The sequence below is a fragment of the Pleurodeles waltl genome, chromosome 2_2 (assembly GCF_031143425.1).
Source record: "Pleurodeles waltl isolate 20211129_DDA chromosome 2_2, aPleWal1.hap1.20221129, whole genome shotgun sequence".
Lineage (NCBI taxonomy): Eukaryota > Metazoa > Chordata > Amphibia > Caudata > Salamandridae > Pleurodeles > Pleurodeles waltl.
Window position 1 is genome coordinate 461271187 of NC_090439.1, and position 27030 is coordinate 461298216.

General features: G+C 41.7%; 1 protein-coding gene across 2 annotated transcripts in view; it reads right to left on the reverse strand.

The window, feature by feature from the left end:
- SEH1L (SEH1 like nucleoporin) overlaps window positions 1–24828 on the reverse strand; it is a 138934-nt gene extending 114106 nt beyond the window's left edge. The window contains exons 1-2 of one of the 2 annotated variants that reach the window (XM_069219929.1): window positions 24576–24828; window positions 3649–3699 (exon numbers count right to left, since the gene is read on the reverse strand). In XM_069219929.1, coding sequence (XP_069076030.1) covers window positions 3649–3699; window positions 24576–24686 — 162 coding nt within the window. In that variant the 5' untranslated portion in view covers window positions 24687–24828. The remainder of the gene's footprint in view (window positions 1–3648; window positions 3700–24575) is intronic. The other variant, XM_069219930.1, reaches the window with a different exon arrangement.
- Window positions 24829–27030: the final 2202 nt, after the last annotated feature.

Sequence of the window (27030 nt, forward strand, 5' to 3'; positions counted from 1 at the left end):
GCTACTACTATAGTCATTTCAGATTTAGATAGTAGAAATTAGAAAGAAGGGAAAACATAGATGTGAGTAATCAGGAAAGACAGATTAACTGCTTATTGAATTCACAGCAGAAACGTGTAGGCCACCTGTACATTCTAAGCTGTAATTCGCACGGCCAATTTACTGGTAAATTACAAGGCTTTTGGGGTGGGGGAGGACTGTGACTCCTATGGAGGGTCTCCAGGGGGAAACCAGCTGGCAGACCCAGATGCGTTTTGCTTTCTTTAGGTCAGGCATGCACTGGCTTCCCATATAAAGGAGGACACAGACTTGTCAGAATCCTCCCATCTGGCATATCGGCTGCTAACAGACCTCCAGCTCAAAAAATATACATACGTATTGATGGTGTACAAAAAAATACAACACAACTCCCCCGACACCCTGCAAAAAATTAAGAGTGAACTGGGTGGGAGATGTTGAGAAGCCTGAAGATGGGGAGTGGGAGGAGGCACTGAGAGCCCAACGGAATATTGCAATATGATCATGGTTCAGGCTCACCCAGTTCTGCATCGTACATTGCTCATACTATTCTAGAACAACCTTACTTAAGATGGGGAGGAGTGATTTAGATGTACGCAAATACAATAATTCACAAGATAAGCCTACACTATTTATTAAGAGTCCTATGACAGCTGGACACACCACCAGTTGGTCCTAATAATCATCCTGTATTGCTATATATAGATTTCTAACATATATATCCATCTCTAACTAGGCAAATGGGTGTTGACATTTTAGGGACTTCACAAGAACACCTTGTTTCCAGTACTAATATTTCATTTACCCATTTCAGTGCTTTCTGAGAATTGTAATCTTAGTTTATTTGAATCCACTGAGGGATTACAAGTTAAGAGAATATTAAAAAGAAAATGCCAGGAATGAAACAAAGGTGTGCACAACACATGGAGTCATAAGATAAACTTAATTTTCTTTCATAGCATCAGTAGGATTGGACATTCACACCATAAAGCAATTGTCTCAAGAAGTATCTGTTTGACACAGTCTTTGTGCCCACCAAACAACAGGGTTAGTTTTCTACTGCTGGCTTATACATTCTAAGTTCTCACATGAAGTATTAAGCTGACAAAAACAATCTTAACACAAAAACAAGCATTTATAATGCAATAGATCGCGCGTTTGCCCGAGTTAGAGCTTTTGGCATTGTAAATTCATAACAGGACTTTTCTTGCCACATAAATCGGTTAACCCTGCCTCAATTTCATCTTTTCCTGCCATCTAATTCCAGTGGCCCCTGCATATAACTAAATCACTTTCATTTACCTTCTTCCTCTATCTGCAGCAAAAAATGAAAATGTTGCCATTTAGCATCCTAATTTAAATCTGCCATGCTAATTCCAATAGAATACCACTTTTGCTACCCTACCATCAAAGTTGCTGGCTGGCTAACACAATTACCCCCAAAAAAGACATAAGACAGCCACAGAGGAGAAAAACTAGAAAGGTGAAAACTAAAAAGAGTTTTCAAACAGTCATAGTGTAATTAGAATTTTAAGTTGGTCTGAATTAGGATCACAATTGTAATAAGGAGAGAGTATTAAAAAAACATGTATAATTATCATATAAAACTTTTGGCATTAGACTGTAATGCTTAAAACAGACCATAGAGGGTACCATAACAAAAATATCATTTGTAAGAAACATGATCATGTAATCATATTGTTAGCCCCTAGAAGGGATAACCCCAAGAAAACACAGGAGAAAGTAATGCAGTTTAACCATATACATAGTCCAGAGAAATCGTTTTTAGGGCTAGCAGGCCTACTGCAATGATATTTACAAACAAGGTCTTTAAAACAAACATTCTTCCTGTTGTAAAACAAACACTGTAGCCATGAGAAAGCTTAAAAGACACTGATGTAGACAGAAAGAGCGATTTGAAGGTGGTCGTATTGTCTTAAGGCCACCACAGGCTGAGTTATGAGCAAAAATGTTTTGTAAAAGTAATGCCCTGCAAAGTATTATGGGGTGAGTTTTCGTGCCTCGAATATTATACAGTGTTGACTACAATGCTCAGAACAGCTCCTAGAGGACACCATAATCGAAAATAGCATTTGGAAGAAACATGGTCATGTAACCTTACATTCAGCGTTTGGAGAGCGTAACCACAAGAAAAAAGTATCGGAGAAAGCAATGCAGCATAACCAAGTATTTAGACCCTAGAGGAAATAGTGCATTACACATTTTTAAGGCTAGCAGAACTATTGCAATGATATTACAAACAAGGCCCATAAAACATAACTTCTACCACTTGTAGAACAAAAGTTCCAGCCATAAGAAAGCTTAAAAAGATAATGAATGGCGTTAGGGGTTATTATTTTGGAGTCCCCGCTAACAGTGTGGGGACCCAGAGATGATGTAGACAGAAAGAGCACATTGCTGTCAATGTTTTGAAATAGGTCCCATTGTCCTAGTACAATCACAAGCTGAGTTATGAGCAAACATTTTTTGTACAAGTAATGCCCTGCAAAGCATTATAGGACACTTTTCTGTGCCACGAGTATTTTAATATGTTGCTATGACTGTAATGCTTAGAACAGCCCCTAGAGGACACCACAATGAAAATAGCATTTATTAAAAAACAAGATCATGTTACTATATAATTAGCCCGTAGAGGGCATAGCCACAAAAAATAGAAAATGTCAATAAATAATCCAGTGTGACCATATATTTAGCCCCTAGAAGCAATAGTGCATTACATATATTCAGGAGTAGCAGGACTATAACAATGATATTACAAATAAAACCCTTAAAACAGAAGCTATTCCCAGCTGTAAAACAAAAGTCCCAGCCATGAGAAAGCTTAAACAGACACTGAATCATGAAAGGGGTTATTATTATGGGGTCCCCAATAACTAGTGCAGAGGCCCAAAGATGATGTAGACTGAAAGAGCATGTTGTTGTGAACATTTTGGTGGTGGTGGTCCCTTTGTCCTAGGATCACAGGCTGAGTTCTAAGCAAAAATGTTTTTACATAAGTAGTGCTCTGCAAAGCATTAGGGGTTGCCTTTTCACGAGTGCAGTGAATATTGTAGTATCGGCTCTCCCACTGTGCCGGGAGAGACACTTTTGCTTCAGGAATTCTGTTTTACGTAAATCATTTACCAGTTTTATGTGTTTTAAGGGAAGAGCCACAAGAAATGACTCTGATCAGGTAACTGTGAACAATGTGACCAGCGCCCCAATACCATAGATTGAGTTCACGCTGTTGTGCCTATTCTCACTGTGAGCATCATGGCCACCATGCACCACGAAGGGAGAGACAAAAGAAATAGTTCTCCCATGCTAAAGTACATCAGCAATCGTGCAATAATCCACGTAACAGGGGTAGTCTGCAAGGCATGACAAAAACAGCCTCAAGGCGGAACAAACGTGAAGCATTTACCAATGACATCAAGTGATTTTTTAAAGGCAAACCCAGGAACAAATTAAAGTGATGGGCATGACATGGGTGTGGTTAAAAGCCCACAATGTTTAGAACAGGTCAAAGCATTTGCGCACTCAACCTAAAAAGACTGATGGGTGCTAACTACCATCGTTAAGGGTTAAACAGCCTACAATAACAATAGAAACACTATAATAAATCCTTACCTTCCAGCTGGCAGTACAGTGCCAATCCCCATTTTCACCTTTGTCCCACACCTAGAAAGATAATAAAATGTATTTAATCAGTGCCATTATTATTGTGCAAGCCTAGAGGATTTAAACTTTTTTTAATCTGCAGTTTTGAAAACAAGCACTGGCAAATCCAAAATAACTTACATTTATGAGTGCTAGATTACTGGGTTTGCCAGTGCTTGTTTGTACAGAATTGTTAACAAAACAAAAACAAAAAAATGAAAACACTGAAGGAAAAATAAACAAAGTATTTTGAAAATAAACACTCAATTCAATATTTTTAATCCATTTATTCTACATGCTTGATTTCTCAAATTTCATACAGGAAACTGAACAGAATTAAAAAGCCTTTTGCATGTGATCCAACTTAGAAACAACAGAGGACTAGTTGAAGATACTTAAAAAATAAAACAAGAAAAAAAAACCACATAACCCTCTGAGAAAGTGCCAGAATTCAGTGGAAAACGTTTGCCATATACTTAAACCGGTTTAGAATTGGACCCAAGGCGCTGGCTAAAATGGTCCCTGTAGCTGCCCAGAGAGCAGATTTATAGGCCTCTGGAAGAAGTGACCTCCCCTAGCAAGTCAACTAAGTAAATGTTAGAAGACTGAACAGCCTAAGGCGGCTCTCTGTCTAGAATGGCACAGCGGGTGAAAAAAATGGTCTTGAATGAGGCCTAAAGCAATTGCCAGGGGCTTGGGTTAATTCAAGCATTAATTCCCTCACCTTGTTGATTTCGCTTTATTCAAGCAAGACAAAAATAGAGCTTGGAGGGACAGGGATGTAAGGGACAAGTAGACTGTGGGGAAAAGCAATAAAACTCATGCACACTTGTGGACTGCTGGGGAAAAAGAAAAGAAAAAGATAAGTCACTCAATCAAAAAGATGGTGAAGAAACTATACTACAGGGGAGAGACAAACACAAGAATAGAAGGAAAGTCACTGAATAAAAGTAAGCAAATGAAACTGACAAGAAAGTCATCAAATGGTAAGTAATGGGCTGACTCAAAGCTTACCCTAAGTGTTGCCAGGGACGTGAAATTCCTTTCGCCAGACTCCTGGGACATATTGTTTGGGGTCAAAGGCCACAAGTTTTCATGTTTTTTTTGCCCTTAGGACAAGTAGGCCCAACCACCTGCAGCACAAACGCTCTGGCTGCCAGTTTACAAAGAAGGTAACTGCCTGCAGTGGAGGTAATATGTGTGTACATATGTTAATGTTGTTCAAACTTGTATTTATGGTTCATTAATGACAAGCATTCACTATAAGGGTGAGCGCTGTAAATAAACATTTTAAGGTCACACTGCACTACTGACAGGGGTTCCAGTAAAAGAAAAAAAAAAAAAAAGGAGTAAGTATGATGATCCCAGAATGCTCTCTGATTAGATGCAAATGTTTGCAGAAGCTTATATGCAAAAGTGATAATTGTTTGCTTTCAAAATAAAATGTTCAATAAAAAATGCAAATAAGAAAAAAACAACCTGTGCTACAAATATATTTTAGGTGCTATTTCTATGAAGATGCGTTTAGTAAAAAAGTGTTGATGCATGCTAGTATTTCAAAAATAAAAATATTCCTAATGGAAAATCAGTGTCAAGATGATGAGAAGCATGAAAAAAAAACACAAGCACTGGCAAAGCCAACCGATCCAACATTTTTGTGAGTCTTTTGGTTTTGTCATTGCATGTTTTGTTTTGACATGGCTTTTGTAACACTTTGTTTGTTGGAGCTGCCAGGCCCTCACAATTGTAACAAACACTGGCAAACGGAAAAAAAGTTTTTAGTCTCAAAAAGCACACATTGCCACAAGTGGTATAGCAAAGGCCCTTCAGCCTTCTCCTGGGGAAACGCTCAGCACAGCACCCACCCTGAGTGAGTCTGGAGAGGGGGCCTCCATGTCCTTTGCAGGGGGCCCCCTCAAGTTTTGATACACCACTGATTGCCACAGTAGTTCCTGGCACTGAACAAAACCACTTTATGTGCCAATATGCTCCTTGTGGAAGAGCAGAATGAGATCACTCACAGTAAATCCAGCCGATAGAGAGAGAAATATAAGTTTAATAAAAACAAAACGTCTTTGTTAACACCAGACCTAATTAGGGACCCAATTCTTAAAGAAAGTCATCAAAGGGCACCCATGGTATGGGTCTTTGAGTTAGTAGCTTTCATGAATTCACAAGAGTTTACAAAAGTAGACCAGGAAATTGTACTCCTAGAAAATATCTGTGGACTGTATTTTAGCATGAGCAAATATACATGTGCAGACTTGCTCATGTGAAAATCTACTGAGCATTTACAAGTTCACATTCCCTCCAACCACTTTTTTCCCCAACCCCAGAAGAACGTCTACTTCTGCCATTGTCAGGAGTACATTTCCAATCTTTCTCATCATGGGAAAAGATTAGAAAAGAGCTGGTAAATATCCTTAACACATGTAAGTTAGTAGGCTTCAAGACTCAAAGGCATTCCAGCACTGGAACTATTGCTTACTGCTTCCTCCAGCCCTAGTATGTAGATCTGCAGTAAGATAGCAAAATAAGGATTTTGCTATAGGAGGGATTAAAACTGCAAGTATACAAGCCCTATTATAGTAGTAGCCCTGGCATGATCAGAGAGGTTAAGTAGATTTAAGAAGCAACCTTTCCCATTGACAAGTAGATATTTTATTAAATCCCACACCCCTAGTTGGTACAGTATGTAAAATGTCTTAAACAAAACAGAGCAGAACAAATGTAAGAGAGCAGCATTAGAACTAGGCAAGCTAAGATTTTTTCTTTTAAATATACATAATTAACACAAAGGATTTGGGTTATTTTTCAGCCTCTGGCTTCTTTGTCTCAAAACTCTTAAGCCATTGTCTTGAGACACTGTCAATCACATCTTGGCTTAGCCAAGGATCATTTTAGACTGTTTAGGTTTATCTTTCTACCTTTACTGGAATGCACAATGGATTATTTTACATCTGAAAAGTACAATGAGTCATCATAGTTCCATGCAGTTCACAAAGATATACATTTTTTGTCCACAACAGGATGAGTGTCTGACACCAAGATGGCCACCCTGTGGTAACTCTCTCTTGCCAACACAATGATGCACCATGCAGTCCCTCTCCCCTGCTGTGGCAGTTTCTTTCTTTTGAAGCTTGGTCACTGCACATCATCAATGTGCCCAGCATCTCTGTTGCAATCCTGCCACTGGGTAGCTGATGCTGCTCAATGCACCTGGCACTCCCTCCTACACTAACACAGTAATCCAATAACATGAAAAATCTCACTTAGGCATGCCACTTTACTTTTCTAAAAAGTAACAATTTATCAATGAACTTTTCAACTCCTTTTGCTATCAACAATGAGATGAGGACTGACAGACTGAAACATCACTGCTACACACACCAGCTGTGCCACCTTCTCACACTTTATAAGTTTGCCTGATAAGGGCAGCATGGTCAGCCTGCTAATTACCAAGGTTAAACTCTCCAACACTGCCTTAAAATACATAACTGACGTGGTCAGAAACGCCTTTAATGTTTACATTGCCGTCCATCGCCCACTTACTTCCTTCGTTCCTTCGAGTCATTCATGATGAATCTTAACTATCATTGCTCAACTGTGATCATCCATTTTCTATCAAAGGGGATTATGAATTGCACCTAAAACAAATCATAATTAAAATACTTTGTCTACTCTGATCCTGTGATCGAATTATGAAACCTCAGGATAACCCCTGAAGTACCCTCATTTCTCTCTATCAACTATCTCTTGGCACTGAGTTTATCCACCAATCTACAAGTCCATTGTTTTCTACCGCTAAAAACAGCTCTACTGCCTCTTGGCTAGATTTGCAGTACAGCAATAACGCATCCATAGAACAGATGACCCCTCCTCTCTCTCTCTGTAAAAGTATTACTAGTTTCTCATTGGTAGTTAAACATCTGGCTACGACTAATATTCAGTACATTTACTCTATACCTTTAGCAACTTACTAGCTCTTTTTTGGCTTCCATGTTCAGCACTTAACTGAGACTACTGGCTCACATTTCCACCTGCTTTTCCGCTGTTAACTGAGCCTTTGTGTCAAATAGAGAGAGCAGCACATATTAAAAGGACTAAGCAGCTTAGCAATAGGGGCAGTTGGATACTGTGTGTCTGTACACCAAAATGGGGGGGGGGGGGGGGGGAAGGGAGTGGTAATCAAAGAAGGCCCTGCATTTAGCGGCATGCCAGGCAGATGTAATGCTATCAATTGTGTTTGACCAATGACTTTGTGTTTCACCACTTCGCATATTAGTTGCTCAATGTTCACCAGTAGCACATTACATGTTTTGTTCAGTTTAGCTGCCTATTGGCTTTAACATGGAGTTAGCCATTACATTCTGTATTCAGTTTAGCAGCCTATTGGCTTTGACATGACATTAGACAATACATTTGATATTTAGGTTAGCTGCCTATTGGCTTTAACGTAGAGTTAGACATTGCAGTTGAGACATTGCAGATGAGCTGTGTTTTCCAAACTGTGTTTTTACACATGATAGACCAAGCTGTGTTTTTCACACCAGACCCTAGCTGATAAGAGCGCGTAGATTTTGTGTTTACCTCTCAATCCAGTCTGAGAGCGAGTGAGGCTTGGAGAATTGGCCACTCTCCAAGTTTCCTTGGTTCTCACACTGAGTTTGCTTTTAAGGGGTGGCTCTGGACAACAGAGTTAGATTGAAACTATCTTGACTTCAAACAGGAACCAGACATCAGTTGCCTGTCTCCCGTTTGGGTAGAAATCTCTTTCTCGCAGTTGAACTGGAGTCATCAACTTGCAGACCTCAGAAAGATGAAGCTGTTATAGGCCCTACAGCCTTGCCCTACGGTGGTGCTATTTTGACTTTTATGCTTTGAAGTTATGCTATAATATAATCACATGTATTTGCTGTGTACATTGCAACTAAGAAGTACTTTGATATATTTTGCTTTCATTGCTGCAACTACTTTTGAACGTGTGCTTCCAACCTACTAAGTTCGTCTCTCAGGAACCTCGTGGTGAAGTAATAATAACAATAAATGTCTTCTTTAAACTCAGAAGTGCATTCCAGAGAGGTTCTGTAAGCTCAGTCATAAGATAAGAGAAGGAAAGCAGAACAGCAGAGATGCCGGTGAATGGAGCAGAACAATACCAAAAGCGTTAAAATGGGAATTGGTGACAACAGCAGTAGCCAATCATGTATTTTATATTGTCTTCTACTGAACAAATACACCCTATGAAGGAGGAAGGCTGTGGAAGAGTAATCAAGGCTGCCGACCTGACCAGAAACTACACAAACTTGAAGAGGCCTAGGTTCTTCCCATTTCTGCTATTCTGAAGGAAACCAAAATTTGAACAGCTATTCATGCCCCAAGCCCAACTCAGGCTCTTAAGTGTGGACAAGCAACAGTGGGTGATCCCGAGTCAGGTCATAGCTCACATCTTATCTAGAGGGGCATGTTCCACATGCAAGAGTAATAGATGATATGCTAGGTGGGTTGCTGCCCTGACAGCTGAAGAGCAAATTGGCTTGTGCTACGCTGCTGTCCTTATCCCTTCATGCAAACTGTGTACTGTTGTGGATCCTAGAAACTCTAATTCTTTCTGGTTTAGATAACAAGGCATCCTTTTGAGCTTCTAGAATTCCATCCCAGAATAATTTCCACTTTCATTATTGGTGAATGACATTTCGGGGTCTAAAAGGAGACAATGGAGTGAGAGAAGACTTACTCTATACCCATTATTTCGGTTAAGACAGCAGGAAGGCACCAATTTAGTGGTTCTCAATTTGCTCAACCTACGCCCAGCAGGATTTGTGAGCCTTGTGAAAAACAAAGTTATATATGGCTCCACAAGATATCTTCCCTTTCAATCCTTGTCTAATGAAGTCACACTCTACCCCCTCCCAAACCCTTAACTCTGCTCTCACCCCTAGCCAGAGGCATTGCAACAGTAGCCAATAAGCTGCATTTCCTGTCCTGGACAACTTCTAATTTAACACCTCGGAATGCTGGCTTCAGCCAGCAGTGTGGTGATTGAATCTATTGGATACAGAATCCTCAGTCTGCTCTGGGATACTTTGTTCATTCAAGAACTTTGGACGTGGGCCATACAAGCAAAGAGCAGGAAAAGATTAAACAACAGCTTGCTACTTCATTGCAAGTCATTATTATGGGTGTGCAAATTTCACACACTCTGCCTTTGTCCAGTTATATGGAACCTTGGCAAAATTATGAGTTATCAAGTGAAATGCAAATCCATAATTTTGGGCTTCACTTCCATGTGAGGGTGCAATTCGCACCACCCAAAAAACTCTGCAAGGAAACCAAAAGCAATACAAACAGTTGCTAACATTCATTCATTACTGTGCATTCGCAATAAATTTTCACCATGAGTGACATGTTCGCGGCAATTCCTCATCGCAAATGGCTCATATTTACACACAGTGGCATGAGTGTTCAATATCAGGAACTTCACAAAACAAGCATAACACAAAATTCCTGAAATTCACATGTTCCTTCCCGTGAAGGTACAACCAGCAATCTGCCTTTATCAGCATCAGAAGATAAAAGTATGCTGAACTCCGCCAGCTTGAGGGGGGGTGTCTGGCACTAAGGAAATACGCCCACCACATTATGGCTGCTTGCAATATTTTAGGCTAGCCTTATTGAATCCTAGACAGCAGTATGCCAAAGAGCGCATGTTGCTTGCAATGACCGGTATGAGGGGCCAAAATGTGCCATCTAAGGGAGTCCAGTAAATCTTTTCCAAATGTGTTCTAACCAGATGGAGGCAATCAATGTATCTGATTTTTTATGGCAAAGGGTTTGAGAATGATGTGCTTGCATAAGCTGTGGCTATTCACATTACATGGTTGAATTTAACTCAAATGTTAAGGTATACCCTGGGTTGTGACAAGGTTGACGATGACTGTTGATTCCATATCTGTTTAGCGTTTGAATTGGTGAAAGTAACAATAAAAATATTTACAGGGGCGTGGCCAGCCAACATGGCCGGGTGGATGAGATCCACAGCAACTCCGCACACTGTCCCGCAATAAAGTTATAACCTGATGCCATCCACCATGTAGCTGGAATCTATGGGGAAAATGAAGAAGCAGTTAACTGCGGGGAGACACCAGCTCTTGAGACCTGCACAGTGCAGTTTGCAGAGAGAAAGCGCAGCGAACGGGAGGCCTCGTCACAATATGGCGGGCGCAAGAGTGCTGTTTTGACTGAAGGCCACCAAAAGTGCGACATGACACAAGGGCCTGGGCAGGGCAACCCGCACAAGCTTGCAGCCAGACTAGAGAGATCAACCTTGGAAGAGGGGTAGTGAAGGTAAGTGCAGATAAGGAGTCCCGTCTAGATACCGCAGTCGCCAAGCAGCAGGAAAGCGGAGCGGGACACTGCCTTTGAGATAAGAACAAACCAGAGGCCTCCTGAGCCGAGGATGGAGGTACTGACGTAACCATACTGGGTTGAGAGGGTCCCTGCTGCCCATACAACGGAAGGAGATGCAAGTTACAAACGTGGGGAACGACTCACTATGGGATGCCCGACTTTAAAAAGGAACCTATAGCTACAACAGGTCCAGCAGATGAAGACGCTATGCTAATAAACGAAGTATGAGTGCAGAGGATGCCCATCGGGAGACACGGGGGAAGTTGCAAACTTCAGCCACAATGTAGTGAAAGAGGTGTGATGTTCTGCATGCAAGATTGGGCAACAGTGATCAGGCAGGGCTACTCCTCATACAGGGAGGTTTCCTCTCAACATTTAAGGCACTAACTCGTAAGCCCATGATACAGCTAAACACTGCAGCGTGAGACCTCACAGAATCCCCCCTGAAGAATTATAGGAGTTAATTGTTGTTTAAGTGGCACAGCTTGGAACTGTACAACTCTGAAGGGAGGCCACACGTGACTTACACTAAGCAGCCAGGACTGAACGCAGCAGCTGCACTAGGCCTTACTATCTCGGCGACTTGTCAGCTTATTTGTCATACAAGAAAATGCAAATAGGGTATCAAGCTATTTCACTCCCACTGAGGCCAAAACAAACTGGGCTGCCCAGACGCCGCAAGAAGACATGGCGCTCACAAAGGAGGACCTCCTTAACACTTTAAGGGAATTTAAAGCTGAATTAAGGGAGGATCTCAAGGCAGACATCAGAGCCTCCCTTGAGACTTTAAAAGAAGCGGTCAATCTCTGCATGGTCTCCCTGAAGTCAAATATTGACTCAGCTGGCACAAGCACACCAGGATCTGGAGACAAAATATCAAGATTTGCAGTGAATGGGGCGCTAAACCTTCTTAAAACATTCCACACTCGAGTGTGAAAATTTGGAGAATTGCTCCCACCAGGACAATATCAGGGTGCGGGGTTTGGAAGAGGGTAGTGAAGGCCCAGATCTCAAAGCCTTTATGGTTGGGCTTTTTCCTCGGCGACAAACATCCAGAGGTGTGCCTGGAACAGGTCCAGAGTGGGCCTGCTGCCCACCCCCCAGTGGGGTGGTCAGACAGATAAAGTATGCCGGGAGCACGGTGGGGTACGAAGGTGGATACCGGTCTATCAGCTAACCAGAAGAAAGAAAGATGTTTATGGAAAAACAGCAGACTATGCCAAATATTGTAGAATTTATAGTTTTTAAAGTTTTATACTGTTCTTAGATACTCTTGATGTTAGTACGAAGGATGAGAGAACAAATCATGAAAGGAAGGTTGGGGGGGATGAAGATAAGAGGGAAAGGAGGGGAGGAACTGATCTATCATGTGTGTTTACATGGGACCGCAGGAGGGGAAGGCCCAGGGACTATTAGATACTGACTCCTAATATGACACTTAATGCCCTAAAATGGAACATCAGGGGACTAAACTCACCTAAAAACGCACACAGCTGTAGAAACACTCAGGGGACCATCCTTTTTATACCATAGCTCTCCAAGAAACACATCTTAAACGAGAGGACAATCAGTGGTTAAATCATAGATGCTACCTAAATATCTACTACTCCTCTGCAGCTACTAAGCTTAACAGGGTGGCATTCCTCTTTCAATCCTCTGTACCCTTTCAAATGTGAGGCATTGAGACTGACAAGGAGGGACGGTTCTTAATGATTAAAGGTCTCCTTTGAGGGATACTTTGTACTATAGCCACGCTCTAAGCCCCCAATTCTGGCAAATCTACATTTTTAAGGTCAGTCTTGTCGATACTCGGAGGATTCACGGAGGGTGACATACTCTTATTGGGAGATTTCAAGGTCATCAGGGATCCTGCGCTGGATACCACCCATCCCCACAAGTCTCCTGGTGGGGTATTCTCGCACTCCATAAAATCCTTACCAACAGGGCCTTCTGGATGTCAGGCGTACTTTTCACTCCACTATGAAGGACTGTACACTTTTCTCTCACAAACACAGATCCTATTCTAGGATAGACCATGTCTATCAGTCAACGCCTTCAACCAACTGCAACAATGGCGATTATTCACTCTATTCTTCTTTCTGATCACGACCCCCTAGAGGTCATTTTTGACTGGCACACACCAAAGTCCAAATTCCGTAGTTGGCACCTCCCTAATGCCCTTACATGTGATAGAATGTTCCGAGATTAAATCCCACGCCACAACCTGGGACACATTCAAAGCGGTTATTAGGGGCAAATGTATCTCACTAATGTCCACACTACTCCAGAAAAAAAAAAACAATGAAAGACTGACACTGGAGGGGGAGCTACTTTTGACAGAAAAAGCGCACAAATTCACACCCTCTCTAACTCTGCAAAGAAATGTTATAGCACTGAAGGGCAAACTCCATGCGATCTACGCCAATAGGTCTGAACATACACTCTTACGTCTGAAGCATAATAGTTATAAAAACAGTAATAAGGTCTGACCTTTATTAGCGAGGCAATTAGGGCTCAAGCAGGAGAAGGAATATGTTTCTATTGCATGGGACACTATGGCCGTATTACAATTTTATTTTTCACTCCTGTATAATAAAGAATGCTTTATGGGATATGGGATCACTAGGGGTCTCTTTTCTAATCCTTTATCTATTTTCTAAATGGACTTATGGGTGTTGTGAGTACTTTCTAGTATATGTCTTTTTCATATGTGTTTGGTATATTGTGATTTTGGGACACACAGTGCTTTTGGATATTGGTTTTTAAAATGATTTTTACATTTGGTGGTCTTAGCATTAAAGTTTTTAGTAACGATTTGTGAGTCAGTAGACATATTGAACAGGTTGTGTAATACTATCTTTTTATGTTGACACCCAATCAGCCTTGAGAAAGTCCTGGAATGGGACGAAACACGAGTCTGCTGAAGTTTATATTCAGTGGCTGAGAATTTACAAAGATTGAACATCCAAGATCTGCTGTTGAATGAAATCCTATGTGAACTGTTACCTGTTTTCTAAACTGTTCAAAACTATGTAAATGTATGAGACCATATAAATTAAAATGTGAATATTTATAAGTGCTTTTGTAAATGGAATCACCAAAGCTAATAAGAACTAAAATGATATACACCCACTTGTCTATGTATTGATTTTTTATCTTTCATCAATCCCCCAATTTAATACGTGTATTTAATGGAATTATTCAGGTGACTATAACAAATACTATTACAAAAGCTTGATTTAAAAGAATAGAGTTATGGTGTGCTCCACTATTTTTTGTTTTTGAAGGAATTTTATAGGTCAGATAAAGGATGAGGCCAGCATGATGCAACACATGGAGGAAGGGAAAGCCCGATTGTTTAGTGCTTTTTTACTAATAACTCTACACTGCTGAATCTCTACTGGGGGAGGCCCAATTGTCATACCTATACCCAGTTGATCTGCCGCAGGCACCCCAAGTCATTGTAGAGGATTTGAACAGCTCATCACAAGAGACAAGGTCCAAGGGGCCATCAATTCAACTAACCTCCATCAATCCCCAGGCCCGAATAGATTTACTGCTCATTATTATAAAGCCTTCAGTTCAGATCTGACACATTGGTGAATCTGCGGCAATATCTCCTTCTATGAGCAAGGCCTTGATCACAATCCTCCCCAAGCAGGGAAAGAACCCCCACTGTTGCACCTCTTACAGGCCAATTGCTCTTCTTACTTAGACACACTTACCTGCACCCCAAAATCTTGGCCGTACGACTGGAAAACTTTATGCCTGAACTGATTCACCTGGACCAGTCAGGATTTATAAAGGGGCGCCAAGCCCACGATAACCTACGAAAAGTGATCCACCTAATGGACAAAGTGACCAAGAAGAAGTTACCTGCAGCCTTGCTGGAAGTAGATGCCAAGAAAGCCTTTGACTGTGTGCAATGGTCATTTCTGGTCGCCATTCTCCGCTGGTTTGGATTTTGTGAGAAGTTTATCAATACGATTATGGCCATATACTCTCGCCCCGGATCACGGGTCATTGTCAGTGGTACAGCTTCAAAGTTTTTCACACTGACAAGGGGGGTATGCCACAGGGTTGCCCTCTACCCCCCTTGCCGTTTGTGCTCAGTATAGAGCCCTTAGCAGTTAGGATTAGGACCAACCCTGACATTCAAGGCATACCCTTCAGCTTCGATGATCAGAAGATCTCCCTATTCGCTGACGATGTCTTGCTTGCCCACGCCTCAACCCACACCTCGCTTTCAGCCCTTCAGGGGGAACTTGGGAAATAAGAGGCAGTGTCAGGATTCCAAGTTAATACTCAAAAGTCTTATCTGCTCAATCTTACAATACCCTTGCCGGAAATAGAGACCCTAGCATCCCAGTTTCCCTTCCAATTGGCTAAGAGAGAAGTTGCATATTTGGGGCATAAGTGCAACTCTAAAGTGGTGGAGAACTTAAATAAAGAGAACTACCCTCCACTACTGTGAAGCTTGAAGACCACGATGTATCTCACCTGGATAGGCCATATAACTACGATCTAGATGAAGGTCCTCCCAAGCATTTTATATTTATTTCAGGGACTTCCAAAAGAGATCCCTAGAGAGTTTTTTTTTTTTTTTTTTTACAGAACTCCGCACGTTGAGAAGAAAATTTGTGTGGCAGGGTCGCAGAACAAGGCTCTCCCATAGGGTCGTGACCCTCCCAAGAGATTTGGGGGGAGGAGTTGGCTTTACCAGATGTCCAACATTACTTTAAGGCAGCACAACTCTCTGTGGTGTCCGAATGGTCCCTCAAAGAGTCAGATAAAATATGGTTACACATGAACTGTGCAGTGGTAGGGAGGACAATCTAGGATGTCCTGTGGAAGCCCCAACAGGACCGCCCGCAGAATGCATATGTAAGTACGGTCACCATACTTAAGGTTTGAGATGCAGCGACTAAGGCGTACGGACTAACAACTTTTCCTTCTCCTCGTACCTCCATTTATGATAATGCAACTTTTCCTCCAGCGCAATCCCCAGGGCCCTTTGATAAATGGCGGGAGGGTGGATGCCTGACCATCTCCAGTATGTTCACTGTTCCACTGCGCAGACCTCTTGAACTTTGAGAACTGTTGCCGGCTCCTGAGTTCTTTCACTGTACCCAGTTGAAACACTGGGTGTCACAACCCCACATACGCCAGGTAGCTACTAAAGACCTGCTACCAATGGAGCAATTTGGGCGACATGCAGGGATGTCCCGCGGTTGTATCTCTGCTCTGTATACCCTATTAAAGATAGCAAGCACTTCCCCCACCGCTCCACCAAGTAACGTTCTGGGTTCATATAGTGGATACTAACATAAACAAGCATCAAAGCACACTATCAAGATATAAATAGGACTAATCGCTCTATTGGGCTTCGAGAGGCACACTATGAATTCCTCTAGGATTGGTTCTTAAACCCTGAGAAACTCAGAGATCTACCCAGACATGCCCAAAATATGCCGGCAGGGATGTTGGTTGGTTGGGGATTTCCGCTCTATTTGGTGGGACTGCCTGAATATTTGCCCACAATGGAATGAAATACTATCATGACGTAAATAAATTCTAGGGTATCCAATCCCAGACAGTCTGGAAAGTACACTTTTGGGACTTCGAAGGCCCCACTTTGAAACACCATATGGTAGCGGGATCACAATCATGTGACTATGTTTGGGGGGCGGCTAAGATGGCCCTTGCGGCAGCATGGAAGAAAAGTGAGGCCCCGTCTATGTCCCAGTAGCATACAAACCTCTGGCAAGCCTTCTCCGTGGAACGTGTAGACAACAGGAAAAGCTCGGATTATAATTTGGGGAATCCTAGTGCAGTTCCTCTCCCGAGGGCTTCCGCTCCTCTCCTGTCATCTCTGCAAAAGGGCACTCCATCTCTTCCAGATGTAGGACCTTTCCCCCCTCGCCTGATATACAACTGACACATATGCTATCTTGTGGAATTCCCCCCTAACTGAGTTTCTGCTGATAGGAATTTCTCTCATAATGATTTCTCAGTGACAATTAGTTTATTGTTTTTGTTCATTTCAGCAGGTTACTTGAGTCCTTGTTAGGATTAACAAATTATAATGTGGTGCCTTGTTATTTGTTTTCTTCTCACTGACAGGTTGATGGGACATTTGATATAGCGTTAGTACCTTATGCCATGAGCCATAATTTTTGAGATTCTAGAACGGTCACTGGCTTCTGTTTGATATTGACCTTTGGCCCTATTGTCAGTGCTCTGCATTTGTACCACTAAAACTCAAATGAAGAAAGTTTGACAAAAAAAAAAAGTTTACATAAAAAAAATAAAAAAAATGTTGAGGGGGACAATACACGGAAATTAGAAGCCAAAGTTTCAAATACCTGAACTTCCATAATTGACCAACAAAAAAAAAATTAAACCTCATGGAAAAAATCTTTGAGATTCACACCTCAGAAGAGAAAACGTAAACAAGGTGACAGCTGGTTTTCTTTGCTTCAATGCATAGCAAGGGAGATTTTGTTCCCATTCATGTGGTATGGAGCTATAGCCCATGAGGGTATGAATTTCTTCAGCTATATTAGCAGGCATAAGGCTGTTGAACGCTTTTCTTAAGTAAAGAACTAATTTGATAAAATGCTCCTTTTTTCACAATCGGCAACGTTTTTTTGGACAGATGCTGCCGTTGCATTTGGACATGGGTTACAACCCCTAAAAGCTGATCAAATTGACTACCTTCTAATTGGCATATTTAACTTTTCTAAAAGGCCATAGTATATGGTGCAGAAATAACCCATGGCATGAAAAGTTAAATACCACTTGTGGACTGTAGCACCACCAGGGTGACAAAGGAAAATATGGATTCTGTCCTTTCACTGTAGCCGGACTGCTGCAGTTTAAACCTGCAGCCTGGCCAGAGAAAATAGCCCTTTTAGCAGGGGAAAGAGCTTCCTTCTAAATATTAATAAGTCACACCTACATAGGTCTTGTAGCCCACAAGGTAATGCCATGGTATTTAAAAGTCAGACAAGTAGAACCTTGTTGCTGTAGTGGCAATCACCCAAAAGCTATTTTAACTCTGGACGGTTTTGGCTGCCCTATTGAGGAAACCTAGAGTACAGATTAAAATAGTAATTATGCGATCTCTGATTTGGGACAAGATAAAGAGACCGATCAAACATGTTTTAATATTTATTGACAATTCAATGCCTAAGTTAGATTTTTAATATTTAGGATAAGTACCTTTCAGAAAAATACCTTTTGCCGTGCTTTGACCGCTTAGATTACCTGAGAGCAGCTGCCCATCATTGCTGACTAAAATGAGGTGTGAAAGCTGCCACTTAAGAAAAGACAATGGCTTAGGTCCGATGAGAGATGGGCCTTGTGTGTGACCCTTCAGCACAAGAAGGGCAGCTGTGGAGGTTCAAGGAACTTCATTAACTTGAAAGAGACAATTGCCTGTTTAAAGTAAGGAGAAACATGAGGAAGCCTGTGTTTGTTAATTACAATGTATGCCTCAGGGCACAAGGGCATTGGGAAAGGGGGCAAGTACAAGAACCAATTTGGAATAACTTACGAGGGGACTACTGATTTCCCTAAACGCAACATTGCCTGTCATACAAGCTCTCTCTCCTAGGCCTTGGAGCCCGAGCCATCTTTATCCAAAAAATAAAGAATAGTTCACTCTGTACCAGTTTGCAGATCTGCAAAAGTATGGTAGGGTTGCCCTTGGGAACTTTTCATCATTGGTTAGGGAGTGGCCAGAAAGTCACCCCCATCCACTGGCTCCTGAACTATATAAAAGTAGACCTCATCACCAGCTCGTCAGAACTGTGGAAGAGCAAGAGGAGGACTGAAGGGATGGACCTGTTCTCACTTGAACACATGATAAAGAAACAGAACCCAAGTGTCATGTGGGCGACTGCATGTGTGGCTACAGGGATACAACCTGCAAGTGCCCCTTTTCCTGATGTGCCCACCTGACCAGTTGCAGGTAGACCCTGCTGGGAGTTAGTTATGAACCCTTAAGTGTAGTTGCTTAAGTCCTGGGACATTTGGCTGTGTCCAGCTGGACTTTTCCAACAACCACTGAAAAAGTGGGATTTTGGATTTACAGACCTCCGGAGGACCCGTCCAAGCCGATCCGCTTAAGATGCCACCTCGTCAAACACTTGACTGGCTGGTGTTAAATAAAACTACAAGCTGTGTGTGTGTTGCATTATTCGAAATAAAGTTCACAGTGTCTTATAAAGTGACCATCTCATGCCCCTATGTGTAAGGTGCAAATTAAAGAAAATTCTGTACACCAAATGGCATGTATTTTTATGATAATCATATATCAGGCTTTCTGAAAGAGAGCAGATATGTTATGTATATATGGCTCGCATAGAGAGGACAGATGATTTTGTGGCCCATACATTACACAAAAATTATCGAGAGGTAAAAACTGAATTACAGGGGTGTTTTTCACATCAGGGTTCTCAATGACATCATGGACAACTCAAGCTTCGCTCTCATTGTCTACTTCACGTCACTCAAACTCTCAATGACAAACAATGTAATTTACTGTTAATCATCTATAATTTTATATGTTTTACGTTTCACAAATACAAGGTAATTTCCTCTGAAGGCCTGTTGGTTCAAAAAGCATTGGGAGTTGATTGGCAACAAAGGAGGGCTCCAATTTGTTTTGCGATAGTGTAATATACTTGGAAAACAGATTGTTAACAATATTTTTAAATGGTTGCAACACAAACGAACCATTGGATAAACTTAGATTAATGTATGAATAATTTAAATTGTGCATAGTCTCTCACAAAGTGTAGTCTGGGTCTACAACTGCTCGTCTCAGAGGATTTGGTAGGAATACCGAACACTACAAGAATTTATTTTATTACAGCAAGAAATATTTTTCACCAAAGCCAGTGATGCATTTGAATAATCCCCATTCACAGAAATTTACCATTCCAAGTCTTTAGGCAACAATTCAGGAAATTCTGCTGTATGTTTATCAGTCAATACACCATGCGCATGTCTACTTCAGAAGCACAATTTAGCTCAAATTGCAAAAAGGGGAGGTGGGAATTTGGTGAACATTTACTGAAGGACAGGATTAAATTGTATACAGCTTTATGCAGGACAAAAGTTCAGCAGCAAAACTGAGAACACTACATTGTTACACCATACCTTGCTTTGCAAACACAAAGGTAGTTATTAAGTGAACCCTAAATTAAACTGCACTTTTGCATCTTCAGTTGCTTCATTTAGACATATTGGTAAGGCTAGCTGGAAGGGAGGTAGTTGTGAAAAGGCATGGTGCTACCTGTACCTTTCAACACAAAACGCCCATATCCACATCTACATATCTTATTAAAAAGAGGCGTTTCCAGTCAGCCATTTGGAAAAAGGATGTTTCTTCATGCCAGGAATCTTTAGCTAACAGGTCCCATTTTTGTATGAAAGGCTTTTATTAACCCAATTACGACACAATCTTTTGTGAATGTGGGTGCTCCTCATATGCATGTTTGGAACTGGTGTGCTTACATTGTATGTTGTGTTCTATTTGACGTTACTATGGTGTACTACATATCTTCTGACAGTGTTTTGCATTGTTATTTGTTGAAGTTTCAAGAATTAAATCCCACACACTTCAAAAGTCCTAAGGACACACAAAATGAACGTCTTCAGAATGATATATAACTAATCCACCTAAGCTGGTGTACCTTTTTACTTTGTTTAAATGTGTATTTTTTTGTCAAACACATTAGGTTTGCTGCAGTAATCTGCCAATTGCTAAGCTGTTCAACGGCATTTCGATTGTGTAACATCTGGTACTGTACAAAGATGCTTTTTTTTTTTTTTTCTTTTTTAATATTTGCATGTAAAAATTCTCCCTTTTTACGCCTTATGGGGCCCACAGCTCCGCCCCCTGCAGGCTGCAACCCTTGGTCACATTAAAAATGCCAACCTGCACCATCTAACATGAGGCAACCTATGTTGCTATCGCACATGGCGCTCATTAAGTAAAATACAGTTCTATACACAGCAATCTTGGAAAAACTGCATACACTTTCAGATAACATTACATTAACAACGATGCCCAAAGATGGAGGGATTGGATTTTATAATCTCAACGAAAATGGTACATTAAACACAATGCTCAATTTGGGTCCTTGAAATAGATTTGTCAAGTTCACAAACTATGAAATTTGCAGGACACTGTCTCCCTCGGTATAATGGATTTTCATGATGAAAAGAATGTTATGTTTGCATGCCAATGTATGTGCAACATTATCTTGCAGTTCTTTCTGTGTACAAGTATATTGTCAGTTCATGGTCATGGCACATAAAGCCTGCACTAGCGGTGTAAACTAGATGTCGGCCTTGATGGTAGCCAAGATCTCCATGTGTACCTGTTTAGATGAATGCCAGTAAGAGTCATGGATGTAGTCTGTGAACAAGTGGCTTCGTCATCTTTAACCTGCAAACGCTAGGTTGGAATCGGTTACCAGAAGCTTGACAGAAAATGTAGTCAGTGGTTGAAAAGCTAGTGGGAACTGCCATTAATGAGAAACTGAGAGGGAAACATGAGAAATAAATGTCATGAAATCATGCCTCAGTGAGGTTAAAACTGGCCTTGGTGGTCCGAGCATCTCTCTCCATCAGCAAACCTACCTGTGTAGAAATGCATGTCACTGTCTTTAAACACTACTTGTCTTTAAGACTTCGCTCGCTGCTCAAAGTGCTGGGGTTCGCGTTGTTACACCTTCTACAAAAGCAGCCTGTTATAGACTGACGAACTATGTCATGATTAACTCACTTGTAACTAGGAATGCAGTTGTGTTCTGTGTTCCTGTCACTGAGCTAGAATTCCAGGGATGTCAGTTGGAGTCTGACCGGCTGAGGGATAGCTATGCTTACGTTGTAGGGAAAACACTTTAATAAAATGACCTTTTTACTCATCCCTGGTGTCTTTCAAGAAGAGTGCAAGATAGCCCAACTCTGAGGAAGCTGTTGAATGAATAGTGCTCTAAAAGTAGTAGCCTACATTATCAGGGATGTGAAATTCCTATCACTCGACACCCGGGACATATTGTTTGGGATCAAGGGCAACAGGTTTTCATGTTCATTTTGTTCGTGGAACAAGTAGGCCCAGTACCCTGCAGCACAAACCCTTTAGCTGCTAGTTTAGAAAGAAGGTAACTGCCTGCAGTGGAGGTAATCTGTGTCCATGTGTTAATAGTGTTCGAACTTGTATTTAAGGTTTATTAATGAAAAGCCTTCATTATTAGGGTGGGCGCTGTAAATAAATGTTTTAAGGTCACACTGCACTACTGACAGTGGTTCCAGTAAACAAACAAAAAAAAATGTACACGTTTTAAATGTTTAACAATATGAGGATCATTATATTGCTCCCAGAATGCTCTCTGATTAGATGTAAATGTTAGCAGAAGCTTGTAAGCAAGAGTGATGATCTTTGATTTCAAAATAAAATGTTCAGAAAAAAATGCAAGTAGGAAAAAAAAAATAACTTTCGCTACAATTATATTTCAAGTGCTATTTCTTTGAAGCGGCATTTAGTAAAATGTTGATGCATTTCAGAAAAGTACTCCCAATGGAAAAATCAGTGTAAGCATTTTCAACAAGATTTTGGGAAGCCTTAAATAAACAGGCACTGGCAAAGCCAACCGATCCAAAAAAATGTGTCAGTCTTTTGGTTTTGTCACTGAATGTCTCACTTTGACATGACTTTTGTAACACTTCATTGTTGTGGGAGCTGCCAGGCTCTCACCATTATAACAATCACTGGCAAAAAGAATAAAAAGTTTTTGGTCTCAAAAAACACACATTGCCACCAGTGACAATACAAGGCCCTGCAGCACCCTCCTGGGGGCCCTCTCAGCACAGCACCTGCCCTGAGAGAGTCTGGAGGAGGGGCCCCCTCCAGTTTTGTTACGCCGCTGATTGGCACAGTAGATCCTGCCACTGAACAAAACTACTCTGTGCGTCAATATACTCCTTGTGGAAGAAAAGAATGTGATTTATTAACAGTAAAGCTAGCCAACAGAGAGAGAAATAGAATTTTAATAAAACAAAATGTCTTTGTTAACACCAGGCATAATTAGGGACCCAATTCTTAAAGAAAGTCACAAAAGTGCAGCCATGGTATACATCTTTGAGTTAGTGGCTTTCATGAATTCACAACAGCTTACAGCAGTAGACCAGGAAATCGTACTCCTAGAAAATATTTGTGGACTGTATTTTAGTGCAAGCAAATATACATGTGCAGATTTGCTCACGTGAAAATCTATTGAGCATTTACAAGTTCACGTACCCTCCAACAACTTTTTTCCCCAACCATGAAATAACTTCTACTTCTGCTAATGTCAGGAGTAACTTTTCTCATTATGGGAAAAGATTAGAAAAGAGCTGGTAAATATCCTTAAAACATGTAAGTTAGTAGGCTTCCAGATTCAAAGGCTCTCCAGCCCTGGAACTATTGCTGACTGCTTCCTCTAGCCTTCTGCGGAAAGGTGGCAAAATAAGAAAATTGCTATAGTAGGGTTTGAATTTGCAAGTATTCAAGCCCTACTATAGTAGTAACTCTGGCATAATTAGCAAGGGATCTATCAGAGCTTTTACATAATGAGATTGCTGCCATAATTTGTCACTGCACTACATGGCACCAAAGGGACAAGTAGATTTTTTTTACAGGACAAGTAGTTTGAAGAAGCAACATGTCCCATGGACAAGTAAATATGTTATTAAATTGCACACTCCTGATTACACCAGTAGGGATGGCAAGTGTGGTATGGCACCCCCACCTTGGTTTCTAGGCTTTAAATTGAGTTTCCTTTTCACCTGGGATCATAAATATAAATGTAATATATCAAAGCATATACTGTTCAAGGCTATCACCCACTAAAAAAGAACAAAGATACAATGACATATACCACCTGCCCATTGGCAACAGCGAATCAATCCTTATTCTTTACACTTGCCATAACCTGATTGCATGCTATTTGATCTGAAAAAGTCTCGTCCCACTATATTCCTAAAACCTTGCATTACCCAGTATTGTAATTTTATCAAATGGCACTTCTACAAATAAACGCCAATCAATTTCAACACAACCACCTAAACTAGAGCTGCAACCAATAAAATACACAACAAAATCACTGGCCAGTATACCGTTAAAACCTGTTCGAGTCTAAGAATGCATTATTTATTTTACCTAAGGCAGGAACTGCCAAAGCAAGCAATTAGAAAATATAAGGGGGACGATAGGAGAGACTATAGCGCAATGTTGCTGCGTTGAGCGCCTAATCCATGAAGAGGTATAACACACACAACAAATCAATCTGCCCCAGGTTAACGTTGGTTCAAGATTCAGGAGAGCGCGCACTCCCTCCCCATTGGTCCCTCGTGGGCCACAGGCGCGCTCAATAGCCGCTAATCCTGAGCGCGCGCGCGGAAAAGTGACGCTCAGGTTTCACGCCGCACACCTTTACGCTTTGGTCGCTGGAGCAGGTGGCCATCCTGCGGCCATGGAAGTCGAAGGACACATCGTGGATAAGATCCTTGTGATCGGCCGCGATGCTCCGGGCCACGAACATCCTGATACCACCTCACACGGAATTCCTGGGGCCCTGCAGAACACAGGGAAGAACTCCGTGTGTCACGCTATAGGACAAACCACACCCCCTACCAGCCTAAAACTAAATTGGAACCGAGATAGTAAACTGCCTGACGCTGCGTGATTACGTCATGGTGCCCGCGATGTAGTGCGCCTTGGTGTTGGGTTGAGAAAATAAGCTCGAACGTTGCAGAAAAATAACCCAAAACGAAACTCCACCTCACAACCACGCGGTCGGCTGCAAAACGAAAATACTTCTCCAAAGTTAAATAAACAGTTAAGCAGGAAAGTCAAAGTACACATCTGACAGTGACCATTAACATTCTATCCTGACTGCTAAAATACAAACGCTGGCATTCTCAGTATTCACGGAGCAAGCTTATGACGAGTATAGTCCGATTTAAAAAAAAAATATTTTGTGCAAGGTTGAATAGTATTTGCAAACTATTAATTAACAAGCCCTTAGAAGAAAGCTAATATGTCTCGGCAATGCCCGAGCTGTTGGTGGTGTCAATGTGAATGTCTTTTAGCGGTATGTGGTCCCTAACTGATGTTACTGTGACAGTGTTAGAGTGTTAATGTCCAGCAAGGTATTTAACGGCCTACCTGGCCTTAGTTTGGGATCCTGTGTTGAATGTCGTTTTTGCTCGCTTTAGGACTCTGGGCACTCTACTACTGTTGACCAGTGCTAGAGTGCAAGTGCGCTTTAATTAAAATGTATTGGTGATTGGCAGTGCTTGAAATGGAAATATATAAGTGCAGGTACTCTGTATTAGAGTATCTATTTGTTTCTGAGAAGTGCCGATACTCTCCAATTAAAAGTATTACGTTTTTCTTGAGAAGTGCAGGTACTCCTCTCAAAATAAAATAGTGCCAGTACTCAGTACTGGCTCATTTAAAGCACTGGTGATTGGTTTATCAATTACTGGCATTTTTGATTTACTAGTAAGTCCCTAGTAAAGTGCACCATGTGTGCCCACGGCCTGTAAATCAAATGCTACTGGGCTTGTAGCACTGAGTGTGCTACCCATATAAGTTGCCCTGTAAATATGTTTCAGACATGCCACTGCAGTGTCTGTGTGGGCAGTTTTAAACAGCAACTTCGACCTGGCAAGTGCACCCACTTGCCAGGCCCAAACCTTCCCTTTTACTACATGCAAGTCACCCCTGAAGTAGGCCAGAGGCAGCCCCATTGACAGGGTGCAGTATATTTAAAAGGTAGGACATGTACTTGTGTGTTTTACATGCCCTGATAGTTAAATACTGCTAAATTAGGTTTTCAATATTGCAAGGACTATCTCTCCCATAGGGTAACATGGGGGAATTGCCTTGAAATATCTTTTAAGTGTAATTTCCCTTTGGGAACAGATAGAGATTTTGAGTTTTGGCTCTCTGAACTCACAAGTTAAAAATACAACTTTTGGTGAAGTTTGTTTTTAAATTGTAAGTTTGAAAATGCCACTTTTAGAAAGTGGCCATTTTCTTGCCTAACCATTCTGTGCCTGTCTGGGGAATACATGTCTGGGTCAGGATGACAGTTGGTCTATTTGTGTATTCACTGTAGGCAGTCACACAAAGGGAACTGAGGTGTACTCTGCATTTCCTGATGGGTCTTCCTGAGCTAGAGTGGTGGGAGAGGCTGACACCTGCATCTGAATAGGGCTGTGTCTGTCCTTATACAAAGCAGTCACCAACCCACTGGAGTGTGTCTGGGGCCAGGGCAGGGAAAGGCAGGGTGTTGTGCGCCTCAAAGACTTCTCTTTGAAGTTTGCCTACTTCAAAGATAGAAATGAGTATAAGTACTGGACCTCTGACCCTACAAAGTTAGAACACTTCTGGACTGACGACATTCTGCCAGGAAGAAGAGCTGGATGCTGTTGGAGGGACTGCCACTTGACCTGTTGCTTTGTTGTGCTAGCCTGCTGCTTGCTGCTTCTATCCTAGGAGTGAAAGGACTGGACTTAACTTTCTACATCCTGCTTCCAAAGGTTCTCCTAGGGCTTGGACTGAGCTTACCTCTTGTATGAAGTCTCAAGGACATCAAAGACTTCACCTATCTGCGCCTGGGCTCTCTTGCTGAGAGGCCTGACAAGTGGTGTCAAATCCAGTTCCTGGGCCATTGTAAGTGAACTCTGTTGCAACTAACAAGAAACTAAGCGTATTGACTCCAGAGCGACTTCCGAACTGGTGCCCCCCTCTGACTCTGTGCCGCTGTCTGCACCGGAGCTGTGGTCCCCATTGAGCGCAATGACCGCAATCTGCAAGACAGGCCCGAAGTTGCCACAGCTCCTCCGAAGTACCGCCACATCATGAGTCCCGAGTGC